The sequence below is a fragment of the Macrobrachium rosenbergii genome, chromosome 45 (genome assembly GCF_040412425.1).
Source record: "Macrobrachium rosenbergii isolate ZJJX-2024 chromosome 45, ASM4041242v1, whole genome shotgun sequence".
Classification (NCBI taxonomy): Eukaryota; Metazoa; Arthropoda; class Malacostraca; order Decapoda; family Palaemonidae; genus Macrobrachium; species Macrobrachium rosenbergii.
In genome coordinates, this window is record NC_089785.1 from 30,054,313 (window position 1) to 30,066,898 (window position 12,586).

Consider the following 12,586-nt stretch of genomic DNA (forward strand, 5'->3'; position numbering starts at 1 on the left):
TTAATTAATTTTTTCTGGAGACACTGAGCTGAACCCTGGGCCTTGGAGAAGGTAACTTGACCAAGAGAGATTGCTTCGGCCTTCTGTCAGCACATGGGGTTAATTTTGTATATAGGATTATAATAATATACCCCAAAGGTCAATAAACAGCATTTTAATTGCTGTGACAGCCATTTTTCACGACTATAAAACCCATTTTTGATAAATTTTATGAGTCAGTTTGAAGACTTTCTTCTTCTGTGTAAAAATTTTTGGAAATAAATAATGGAATCGAACGATGTCTTATTTGTTTATACTGTGACGTCACGATCTCCCTTCTTCTTCTTCTTCGCCTTCTTCTTCTTCTTGTTGATTTATCAGCTCAATCCGTTGTTTCGTCTCGTTGTTTCGACGTGTTTTCGATGACGTGTGCGAAAACAACGCATTTATCGACATGAAGCGAGTTATTCGAGTTGTCGTATGATTTATAATAAACCGGGAGGTTAAAACTATCTCCTATTTTATAGTAATTGTGGCATGTGATTGATTGTCATTAATTATGTTGGAGAAAATTAAATTCATTTCCATCTTAAATGCTAAGTCAGCCCATACTTTTTAGGATGGGGTTAGGCTAGGAAGGGTCCTGTGGCCTAGGTTAGGTTAAGTTGGAGTGTAGCTGTTATTCACCAGTTTTTAGTACTTCTCACTCCATTCCTAATAGTCAGGTGGTCACTAGTTGGCCCCCTACTATCGTTTCATATGGGTTTTACCAGTAACTTACTTCAAGGTGTAATTGCAAATATTCACTTGGTGTTGCCATCACAGGGTCCCAGTAAAGACCCAAGGCTAATGCAGTGAGTAAGCCCAACATTTCTGTCCATGTCTCCGTGGAAACGTACAGCTTTTGCTTATATCTTCTTTCTGCCAATTACCATTAACAAGCGAATTCTCCATAGGGGGGGTTAGTGCCGTCAGCGAACATCACGAGTTGCACTGTGGGCATTACTTAAGGTTCTTTGCAGTGTCCCTTCCATGTCCCCTGGCTGCAACCCCTTTCGTTCCTTTTACTGTACCTCCATTGATATTCTCTTTCTTCCATCTTACATTTCCTCAGCCCTCCCGTAACAACTGATTCATAGTCCAACTGTGAGATTTCCTTTTATTACACCTTTCAAACCTTTTTACTTTCAATTTCCCTTTCAGCACTGAATGGCCTCATAGGTTCCAGTGCTTGGCCTATTCTACTCTATTGAAAAGTGAAAAGCAAAAGGTGTGGCCGCATCTAACTAGCAACAGATAGAAGGACAGAAAGCCCATAGATAGAATCTATAGCCATTCTTTTCTCTGTTTCTTGCTTCTTTCAGGCCCGGGCTAGAAAAGGGCATCAGGTTGCCCCTCCCAGCCACCTCTGTACTTGAAACGAACTGGGGGATTCAAATGAAGACCAACCAACTATCCAGAAAGTAAAATAGCAGGCTTTGGAAATCACAATTTCAAGGTCTTATTATGAGTTCTGACAAGTAGGCTGATATTATTATTATTATTATTATTATTATTATTATTATTATTATTATTATTATTATTATTATTATTATTATTATTATTATTATTATTATTATTATTATTATTATTATTATTATTATTATTATTATTATTCATAAAAATCTCATAATAACATGAGTCACTGAAATGGTGTGTCAAACTGTCATTTGAATACATATTTTTTCTAATATATATTTAAACTTACACCACTGTGGATTTCTTCACCATTATTATTATTATTATTATTATTATTATTATTATTATTATTATTATTATTATTATTATTATTAGGGAAATTAACTTATAGAGTTATGGATATGCACCTGTTATATTAATTCTGAAAAGACTTCTTTGCAATATCAAAGAAAAACCTCATGAAGAATCACTGGCGACCTAGAGTGAGGTCCAACTAAAGGATTGCCTACACTGGTATTCAGATCAAGTCATATATATTATGCTTTTATTGGTTTCAAAGTGTTTCTTCACAGAATTACTAAAATCAGTTACACTGAGTTCCTTCCAGAAAGATATTTTTTATGTAATGAAAGTGACAGATTTTCTGTTGCTGCTGTAAAGAAGATCCAAGGCTTCCCGTCAGTACAATTTCTGATTTTATAAACAAAGCGACAGAGTTTCTGGGATTGTCGATGAGAGAAGGAAAAAACTCTCTATATTTACTGTAAAAGCAAAGAAAAACTAACTGTTTTACCATTAGCAAAGGGACAAATCATCTACTTACTGTAAAGAAATACAAGTTTTCCTTTCTTTTACTATTAGCAGAATTGCAGTCTTTTGTGAAAAGTAAAACAAACTTTGAGTTCAACTCCGAATGGATGACAAATTCTGTGTATGCCCCAAGTGAGTAGCTCATAATACCAAGGGTATTGCACCCTGTAGTGCCCTGTTGTTGATGACTAAGCTGGCCTTATGCCAACACCTGCAGGCTCTTACTCCTTGGGCACCCAGCAACAAACATTTGAAACGAGAATTTAGTCTCACAAATACAGACACCACCCTGCTTTCGAACAAGTGACATTCTGGACAGCTGTTTATATGTTGAATTGTTTGTAAGTTGGTTACTGTACCCTTCATCCCTATTTAAAGTACAGTATGTTATAAAGTCAATACAGTACTGTAGGTTTTTTCATCCTAAAACAGAATACGCAGTACATACAGTACTGTATGTACAGAATAGGCGTGCAAAACAAAACTTGAACTTACGGGTGGCAAATGGGAACGCTCTGAACACAGTTTTCATTTGCGATCCCGTTTGTTTGTATCTCTGCATGTTCGTAAGTTGAATGTTCATAAGTAGAGTGGTGTCTGTACACTTATAAACTCGTATACATCTTTTAACAGCAAGTCATTACCTCTACCAAGGGGTGGCTAGAGAAGGGAAAAAATTGACTTGAAGTTTTACCCTGTAATAAGAATGCACTTGCAGGCAAGGAAAGTCTTGAGCAAGTTTATGGAACAACTTTTCCATTACTGTTCTTCCTGGAGGTATTCGACTCTTCCGCTGGACTCCTTCTCCTCCTTCAGGAGTCTGTAGTACTCTAGGGCACGGGGACCACACTTGTACATGAACTGTCTTTCGGACACTGCCTCCAGGGCGCCGCTGTTGTAGTGGTATCTGTGATGAGGGGATTAGGTTAGCTGCTTGGGTTTGCTCTTCCAAATTTTGGATTTCGTTGGTCTAAAGAGATGCCTCGCAATGTTGCATTAGTTCATTCATTTTGCATTGTTTAATGAACGTTAGCTTTTATTCACTGATTGTTATCATTATTCACTTTTTATTCATTTTTTACAGTCTAAGTGGTAGCTTGCCTTGAATAAATTGATAATAATGCATACCTGAGCAATGTGCAAACAATTTTAGCCATTTGACTAAGTTGATAAAAGATGTTATTCATTTTTTCAGTCTCACAAATAGCTCGCTTTGAATAGAATGATAAAATAATGCTTACTTGAGCTATCTGCTAGCAATTTTGGCAATTTTACACTGCTACCTGCAATAACACTAAGACGTACCTGAGTGCTCGGGCAAAGTTATTGTAGGACAAATTCGGGTTTTCACATCTGGCCCCCCACATTTGGGCAATGATAGTTGGTTGGACCAGCAGGAAGGTTGCCTCTTCGCTGTCCTCCCACCGAATGAGGGTTGGGTTGCAATTCTCGTGGGCCAGGAGGCGTACCAAAAACTCCCACGACTTGGGGCCTCGTTCTGCAATGTGGATACAAAGTGGAGGTTTCACTGTATATATATATATATATATATATATATATATATATATATATATATATATATGTATGTATGTATGTATATAAGAGGTAAACCTATATGTATGTATGTATGTATGCATGCAAGAGGGTAAACTCTCTCTAACTCTCTCTCTCTCTCTCTCTCTCTCTCTCTCATTACCTCCTCTCCTGGTGGATGCTTTGACTTTTGTGTTGCCAGAATTTGTGTTCCTCTCCCGATTAGTGTCACCTGTCAGGGAAAATAGAAAATATGGTTATTATTATTATTATTATTATTATTATTATTATTATTATTATTATTATTATTATTATTATTATTATTGTTGTTGTTTCTTAAATATATTAAGTAATTATTGTACTTCTATCCTTCTCATAGCAAACCCACCACAATCAACTAACTACCAAGTGCCTAATTCTCTTTACAGGTTAACAGAGTGATAACTGGACATGATGGATCAAGTTTGCTTAACCCCACTCCGCCTTGTTCGGGATTGAACCCGGGCCCACTGTAATTTGTGAGGTGAGTGTCATGACAAATATATATATGTATGTATATATATGTATAATATATATATATATATATATATATATATATATATATATATATATATATATATATATATATATATATATATATATATATATATCGTTACTCACCCGGGCGTTCCATCTGAGGAGCCCTCTGTAGGTCAGGGTTGTAAAGGTTGCAGGTCAGAGTCCCTGGCACTGGGACCCTGTTTTCCCCAGTGGGTCCCTGTGGGTAACTGGACCAACCCTCTTCACAAAACCCTGGGGGAAATTGAAATTACCTTTTTTTTTAAATAATTTTCTTGTATTTAATTGATTAGTTTATTAAACTTTTATTTTTTATATTTTTTATTAACTTTTTAATTAATTTTTTTTTATCCAACTGGCGTTGCAGCAGGAAAGGTCATAGACGACTAATGAGTATTTGCGTGTATTTGCAAGGATTTTATTTATTTTTATATATGTGTATTTCCTGTAGTCACTTCTGACTGTCAACCTGTAAATATTTCAGTATTCAGCGATTTTTAAAGATAAGCAATCTTATGTGTGTGTGTGTGTGTGTGTGTGTGAGAGAGAGAGAGAGAGAGAGAGAGAGAGAGAGAGAGAGAGAGAGAGAGAGAGAGAGAGAGAGCAGCTTCTCTTGTACAAAAATGATCAAAATATATTTTATTCAAGATGGCAAAGCATTTCAGGTATTGGAAAAAAAATTTGTTTGGGCCCAGAAGAGAGAGAGAGAGAGAGAGAGAGAGAGAGAGAGAGAGAGAGAGAGAGAGAGAACAGCATTACAGTTAGGTTCGTATGCCACCTGTGCAACAAGAATGTCAAATCTCCATGGTATTTCCAAATTTCTTATTCATTTATTTTCTTCAGTTCGACCTTGGAAGGAACGAATCAGATTTCCGAAATGCGTAAAAATTAGCAAATGAATTATATATATATATATATATATATATATATATATATATATATATATATATATATATATATATAGAGAGAGAGAGAGAGAGAGAGAGAGAGAGAGAGAGAGAGAGAGAGAGAGAGAGAGAGAGAGAGAAAGAGAAAAAGAGAGAGAGAGAGAGAGAGAGAGAGAGAGAGAGAGAGAGAGAGAGAGAGAGATCGTCTGTTAAACAGACCAACACAAATTGTGTAAGTTTGAAGAATTTTTGACTGATTTGGAATTTATAGAGAGAGAGAGAGTTAAGTTAAGTATATCTTAGTTTAACCAGACCACTGAGCTGGTTAACAGCTCTCCTAGGGCTGGCCCGAAGGATTAGACTTATTTTTACGTGGCTAAGAACCTACTGGTTACTTAGCAACGGGACCTACAGCTTATTGTGGAATCCGAACCACATTATGACGAGAAATGAATTTCTATCACCAGAAATGAATTCCTCTAATTCTTCTTTGGCGGCTCGGAGAGTCGAACGCTGGGCCAACAGCATGCCAGTCGAAAGCTCTACCACTCCTCCAAAGACGAACTAGAGAGAGAGAGAGAGAGAGAGAGAGAGAGAGAGAGAGAGAGAGAGAGGATTCCAAGAAATGTTTACAAGCAAAAACTCAGCTTCTAACCTAAGTTATGAACCCTGAATGGTTGTTGTGGTTAAGTCAGTTAACCGGATTATGAAGGGTTCATATACTCTCTCTCTCTCTCTCTCTCTCTCTCTCTCTCTCTCTCTCTCTCTCTGCAGAAGGTTAACAGTAATTCTCTCTCTCTCCTCTCTCTCCCTCTCTCTCTCTCTCTCTCTCTCTCTCTCTCTCTCTTGCAGAGTGTTAACAATAATTCTCTCTCTCTCTCTCTCTCTCTCTCTCTCTCTCTCTCTCTCTCTCTCTCTCTCTCTGATATAATAGTCTTGTCGTGCTATATTCTACAGACACACAGTGCATCTATTTCAGAAGGCACTGAGAGAGAGAGAGAGAGAGAGAGAGAGAGAGAGAGAGAGAGAGAGAGAGAGAGAGAGAGAGAGAGAACCTTCAGCATGAATATTATGCCATCTGGGTCTGGTTTGAACAGGATTTTACCAGGGAAATTAAGTATGGTCAGTTGTTGGAAGGGTGACCAGTAATCAGCACCAGATACTAGATAAGGGGACTCCTTACCTTCATTCCTTCTTCTCCTCCTCGTAGTGTCCTTATTCGTGGGCTGTGAATCCTGGAAAAAGGAAGGAAGGAAAATTATGGGCCTACATTATCCCTAGGCCTGAAGGATTCTCTGTTTTCTGTTTGTGATTGGGTTAAAACCAATCCATTTGTCAGTGTAATGTGAATTCATAGGCCCAGCTTCCATATTGGAACCATTATAGGATGAAATTAAAAGTAATCCTTCTATTTTACGATTTTCTAACTCACTGCATTCCGTATTTGAACTATTCTCGGATTAAATTAAATTTAATATTTCTGTTTTAATATTTTTATAACTGGTTACCTTTCATATTTGAACCATTATGGGATGAAATTAAGAGTAATCCTTCAATGTTAGAATTTTTATAACTCAGTACACTACATTCCATATTTGAACCACTATAGGATGAAATAAAAAAATAATCCATATTTGAACTGCTATAGGATGGAAATAAAAATATTCCATATTTGAACCTTTACCAGATGAAAGTAAAAATACTCCATATTTGAACCACTATAGGATTAAATTTAAAATATTCCATATTTGAACCATTATAGGATGAAATTTAAAAATATTCCATATTTGAACTGCTATGGGATGAATATATAAATATTCTGTATTTTAACCACTACAGGATTAAATTAAATGTATTCCATATTTAAACCATCATAAGATTAAATTAAAAGTATTCCGTATTTGAACCATCATAGGATGAAATTAAAAACATTCCATACCTGAACCATTATAGGATGTAATTAAAAGTATTCCACTTTTGAACCATCATAGGATGAAATTAAAACATTCCATACTTGAACCATTATAGGATGCAATTAAAAGTAATCCCATGTTAGAATTGTTCTAACTCACTAAATTCCATATTTGGACAATTGTAGGATGAATAATCATTCCATCTTAGGATATTTCTAACTCACTACTTTCCATACCAGAACCACTACAGGATGAAATTAAAACTAATCCTTCTAGCTTAGGCTATTTCTGGCCTACTTTTTTCCATATTTGAACCATAATAGGGTGAATAATCCTTCCATCTTACAATTTTTATAACTCACAACCTTCCATATTGGAACAATTATAGGATGAAATTAAAAATATTCCATATTGGAACCATTATAGGATGAAATTAAAAGTAGTCCTTCTATTTTATGATTTTCTAACTCACTGCATTCCATGTTTGAACTCTTATAGGATGAAATTAAGTTTAATATTTCTGTCTTAGTATTTTATAACATTTACCTCCCATATTTGAACCATTATAGGATTAAATTAAGAGTAATCCTTCTTTTTAGGATTTCTCTAACGCAATATATTCCATATTTGAACCTTTATAGGATGAAATTAAAATATTCCATATCTGAAACATCATAGGGTGACATTAAAAATATTCCATATTTGAACCATTGTAGGATGTAATTAAAAGTAATCCTATCTTAGGCTATTTCTAACATACTTCCTTCATATTTGAACCATTGTAGGATGAAAAATCCTTCATGTCGGGGATTTTTTAACAGAATACATTCCATATCTGAACCATTAAAACCATTCCATATTGAACCATTATAGGATGAAATTAAAACTAACCCTTCTATCTTAGCTTTTTCTAACCTACTTCCTTCCATATTCGAATCACTGTAGGATGAAATTAGAAATATTCTATATTTGAACCATTATAGGATGAAATTAAAACCAACCCTTCTATCGTAGGCTATTTCTAACCTACTTCCTTCCATATTCGAACCATTATAGGATGAAATTAAAAATATTCTGTATTTGAACCATTATAGGATTAAATTAAAACTAACCTTTCTATCGTAAGCTATTTCTAACCTACTTTCTTCCATATTCGAACCATTATAGGATGAAATGAGAAATATTCCATATTTGAACCATTATGGGATGAAATTAAAAATATTCCACATTTGAACCATTACAGGATGAAATTAAAACTAACCCTTCTATCTTAGGCTATTTCTAACTTACTTCCTTCCATATTTGAACCATTATAGGATGAAATAAAAATATTCCATATTTGCACCATTATAGGATGAAATTAGAAATATTCCATATTTGAACCATTACAGGATGAAATTAAACTAACCCTTCTATCGTGGGCTATTTCTAGCCTACCGTCTTACATATTCAAACCATTATAGGATGAAAAATAATTCTATCTTAGGATTCATCTCACTCTCTACATTCCACACCAGAACCCCCTTCAATATTTCCTGCATAAAGTCATCCAGCATAGACGGGGGCATGAGGCAGCGTCATGTACCTCGTTGAACCCACCCATTCCTGCCCCCAAAAAAGTGCCCGAACTGGTCTAGACCTTGAGACAGGTTTTGTGTAACACAAACGGGGCCCTTTATTTATTGACGTCGCCGGCGAATTGTGTGCGTGTGTGTGTGTGTGTTTTTTTTCTAACTTTTAAAAAAAGTGTTGTTAACTTTGCCTTTGGTTGTTCAACTTTTGTGATCAGAGGACATGATGTTGTTGTATTTTTTCCCTTTTTTTTGTGTTCTTCTGAGTGAACCTCTTAGATTTATTTTGTCATTAACCCGAGAGGTGAATATTGAACATGATTATCAAGTGTGAACTTTCATGATTTTTGTGCTCTCTCTCTCTCTCTCTCTCTCTCTCTCTCTCTCTCTCTCTCTCTCTCTCTCTCTCTCTCTCTGGCATGTTATAACGATAGAACATGTTATATTTTTTTGTTCTTCCAAGTTCAGGTTAATATTTATCCCAGTAACCTTTGCTCAGTAGAATCGTTCGCACTTTTGTCTGTCTTTTTGAAAGGCTTAAACCTTTTTGTAGTCCAACATTTCTGCCTGTAATGGACCCTATAATAATAATAATAATAATAATAATAATAATAATAATAATAATAATAATAATAATAATAATAATAATAATATTAATAAACCTTTTTCTAGGCATTCTTAGGCCTACTGGAAAAATTGTCCAATATTCCGGCCTTGAATGGACCTTGTGAAACATACACCAAATTTTTACTCAGTTTTCTGTTGCATATGATTACCAAATTTCTGCCCATACACCTTTTTTAACATCAGGAATTAGTCGAAATCCTTTCAGGGGACCAACAGCAACCCAGTGTTCAGATTTTGGCAAGAAATCAGGATTTCCTTGAACTCAGAATGTCAGTGTGAGGCCGCCTGTTAGACCAGACTCACTCGTTGACAATAAGGAGTAAATCTTTTTTAAATGCTAATGAATGATCTTCTGGAATGGCAGATTTAAGATCTGATATCTTACAGTTTTCTTCAATATTCTTCGCTGAAGGTGAATTAACTCTTAGTGGTGCTGTGGTACTATGAAACGATTTCTGTTGTTTAGGTGCTAGATTTAGGTGTGGTCTTAGTCTTAGCTCTAAAGTGAGCTACATACCAGCGCAGTTTCTCGTTCAGGGAGCGTCCGGAAAGTGAAAACAAGCGTTTAAAGGAGCCTGGTGTAGGCTTCTGGCTACCTAGCCTTGTCTCTCGTCGTTTCCAACATTTTTAACAGCCCTGTAATCGCTGGCTTCTTGCGAACTGAGAGTTTCAGAAATTATTTGCGAATTTTCACCCAATCAGCAGACCTTACTCTTTTATTTCCCTGTTCTTTATAAAGCAGAAAAACCTCTCCTCGCGTGTCTTAAGCGCACCTAGAGTCCGTGTGCTCAATGAACTGCCAAAAAAACGTAAAAATAGAAAGGGAAGGGGGGGCCAGTTTTTGGGAGAAATCGTTTGCAATAATTGGTTTCCATTAGCGAGTGTACTCAATCATTTCTGAAATCTCAGGGTTCTCCTGCACTGATGTTAATGTGTTGTTTTTGTTCTGTTTGTGTTAAGGCTCTTTACCGAGGCTGCTAGAGTGCTCTCTCTCTCTCTCTCTCTCTCTCTCTCTTAATTACAAAAAGAAAGAATTATCTTTGTTTTATGAGAGAACATCGGCTGGATTTACTGATCTGATATCAACCCCACCACAAAAGTGTCCTCTCTCTCTCTCTCTCTCTCTCTCTCTCTCTCTCTCTCTCTCTCTCTCTCTCTCTCTCTCTCTCTTACAAAAAAAAAAGAATTATCTTCGTTTTAAGAGAGAACATCGGCTGGATTTACTGATCTGATATCAACCCCACCACAAAAGTGTCTCTCTCTCTCTCTCTCTCTCTCTCTCTCTCTCTCTCTCTCTCTCTCTCTTTTGTGTGCCCAATACTTGCCCCAATACCCAAGAGCAATTGAGACCCTGAATATCATCCCAATGTAACTTTATTCAAGAAAATTTTCAGAGCATCTAATCCGGAGTCCATTGTGGTTACACAATTCCTTGAGGTATGTATCCGGTGCCTTCAGGTTGCATAAATCTACTTCAGCCTATCATTTCTTCTTCTTCTTCTTCTTCTTCTTCTTCTTCTTCTTCTTCTTCTTCTTCTTCTTCTTCTTCTTCTTCTTCTTCTTCTTCTTCTTTTCGAACAAACGAAAGCAGGACCGATCATTAGCGGAACTGGGGAGCATTCATCGTTTTGGCTCTGATCTTGTGCGTTTTTCTGGGCTCAGAGGTATTTATTTCGGTCGTAATTTGGGGCGTGGCCCCGGCAGGAGATTGCAGAGGTTACAGAGTTCTGAAGGTGGCTCGTTTTTTCCCACGGGATGCAGTATTGGACTGAAGTTCCTGGTACGTTTGTGGTCTCTGCACTGTGAGAGATAGCCTTGAGTAGACCTAGGCAGTCTGCATAGGCCTACTCAAGTCAGTGGCCCCTTTGGTGGGCTTATTCCGTATGGATAGGGTTCTTCATCTTCTGTATAATAATAATAATAATAATAATAATAATAATAATAATAATAATAATAATAATAATAATAATAATAATAAAACAACCAACAAGAATCGCCAAACGTTCTCAGTGACCCCGAGAAGAAGACTGGAGTTTGGAAACCCTCTGAAAATGATCTAAAATTATCTCGATTCTGTTCCCTACCCGCAAAATTGGGCGCACTACCACCCACCCACACCCCCTAGGGCCATGTCTCTCTCTCTCTCTCTCTCTCTCTCTCTCTGGTTTGAAAACTATTTCTCCTTTTCTTCAAATGTCCTCAGCAAGTCTTGATTTTAACACACCACTCTCTCTCTCTCTCTCTCTCTCTCTCTCTCTCTCTCTCTCTCTCTCTCTCTCTCTCCTGGCTTGATGATGAGGTTATCTATAAGCTGTCACGCCCATCTCGTGTCGGGAGAGGGATCTCAATCTTGGCTGTTCGTTCCCCAATAGCCGTGTCTTACAGTACAGCCCTTCTGTGTGTCAGGCGACCACAGACGACTTGCACAGCCCGAATCTGAGGAGTGTCGTCTTTAACTGGAGGAATTTGGTAGTCAGTCGTTTCGTAAGAGGGGGAGTGCTGTATGTTTATAGGTACACATAGAGATATATGAATATTTAATCATTTGTGAAATGTATTTCAGTAGTCTTGGCCCACCTGTACAGAGCAGGGACACGAAAACCCACTGCAATAGCTTGTTAGACCAAGCAGCACTGAAATCAGCCACAGTACCTTCCAATGAATATGTCATCACTTATACATGTGTTTCAGCAATCTTGGCCCACCTGTACAGAACAGGAATACGAAAAAAACAACAGCAAAACCTTGTAAGACCAAAACAGCACTGAGATCAGTTCACAAAAACCTTTCCCACAAAAAGACCTTTTTGTCTAATTGTAACCACAAAGATAGAAAATAAAAAATAAAAAATAAAATAAAACAGCAACCGGGGAACATTTTCCCCCTGTGGTGGATTCGAATCACCAGAGGGTCATCGGATAATGATAGAAATTTCCCCCCACCAACAAAATGAAAGAGGTCCTGCCCAGTTTTGGCAAGGACCCCCTGCCTGCCTGCATGCCTGCCTGCCTGCCTGTCAGATGCACTGGTGTTGCAGTGTCTTAACTTTATGTCTGTTTGTGTCTCCTGTCTTCTTGCAAGTGTATGTCTTTGTACATCTGTGCACTTTTTTTCTGTAAACATACAGCCAGTCTTTTGAGCGTTACAGTAATTGTTGTGTTGAAACCAAATATATTACAGAACTGTGTTGATGTGTATGATCACTTAGTCGAGGCCTTGTAATGCCTAATCTAACTTTGAAGGAAGAAGT

General features: G+C 37.0%; 1 protein-coding gene across 1 annotated transcript in view; it reads right to left on the reverse strand.

Moving 5' to 3' along the window:
- Positions 1-1,983: 1,983 nt before the first annotated feature.
- LOC136829849 (ETS-related transcription factor Elf-4-like) overlaps positions 1,984-12,586 on the reverse strand; it is a 14,452-nt gene continuing 3,849 nt past the window's right edge. Inside the window, exons 2-5 of the mRNA XM_067088844.1 lie at positions 6,409-6,460; positions 3,944-4,012; positions 3,553-3,745; positions 1,984-3,154 (exon numbers count right to left, since the gene is read on the reverse strand). Coding sequence (XP_066944945.1) covers positions 3,007-3,154; positions 3,553-3,745; positions 3,944-4,012; positions 6,409-6,460 — 462 coding nt within the window. The 3' untranslated portion in view covers positions 1,984-3,006. The remainder of the gene's footprint in view (positions 3,155-3,552; positions 3,746-3,943; positions 4,013-6,408; positions 6,461-12,586) is intronic.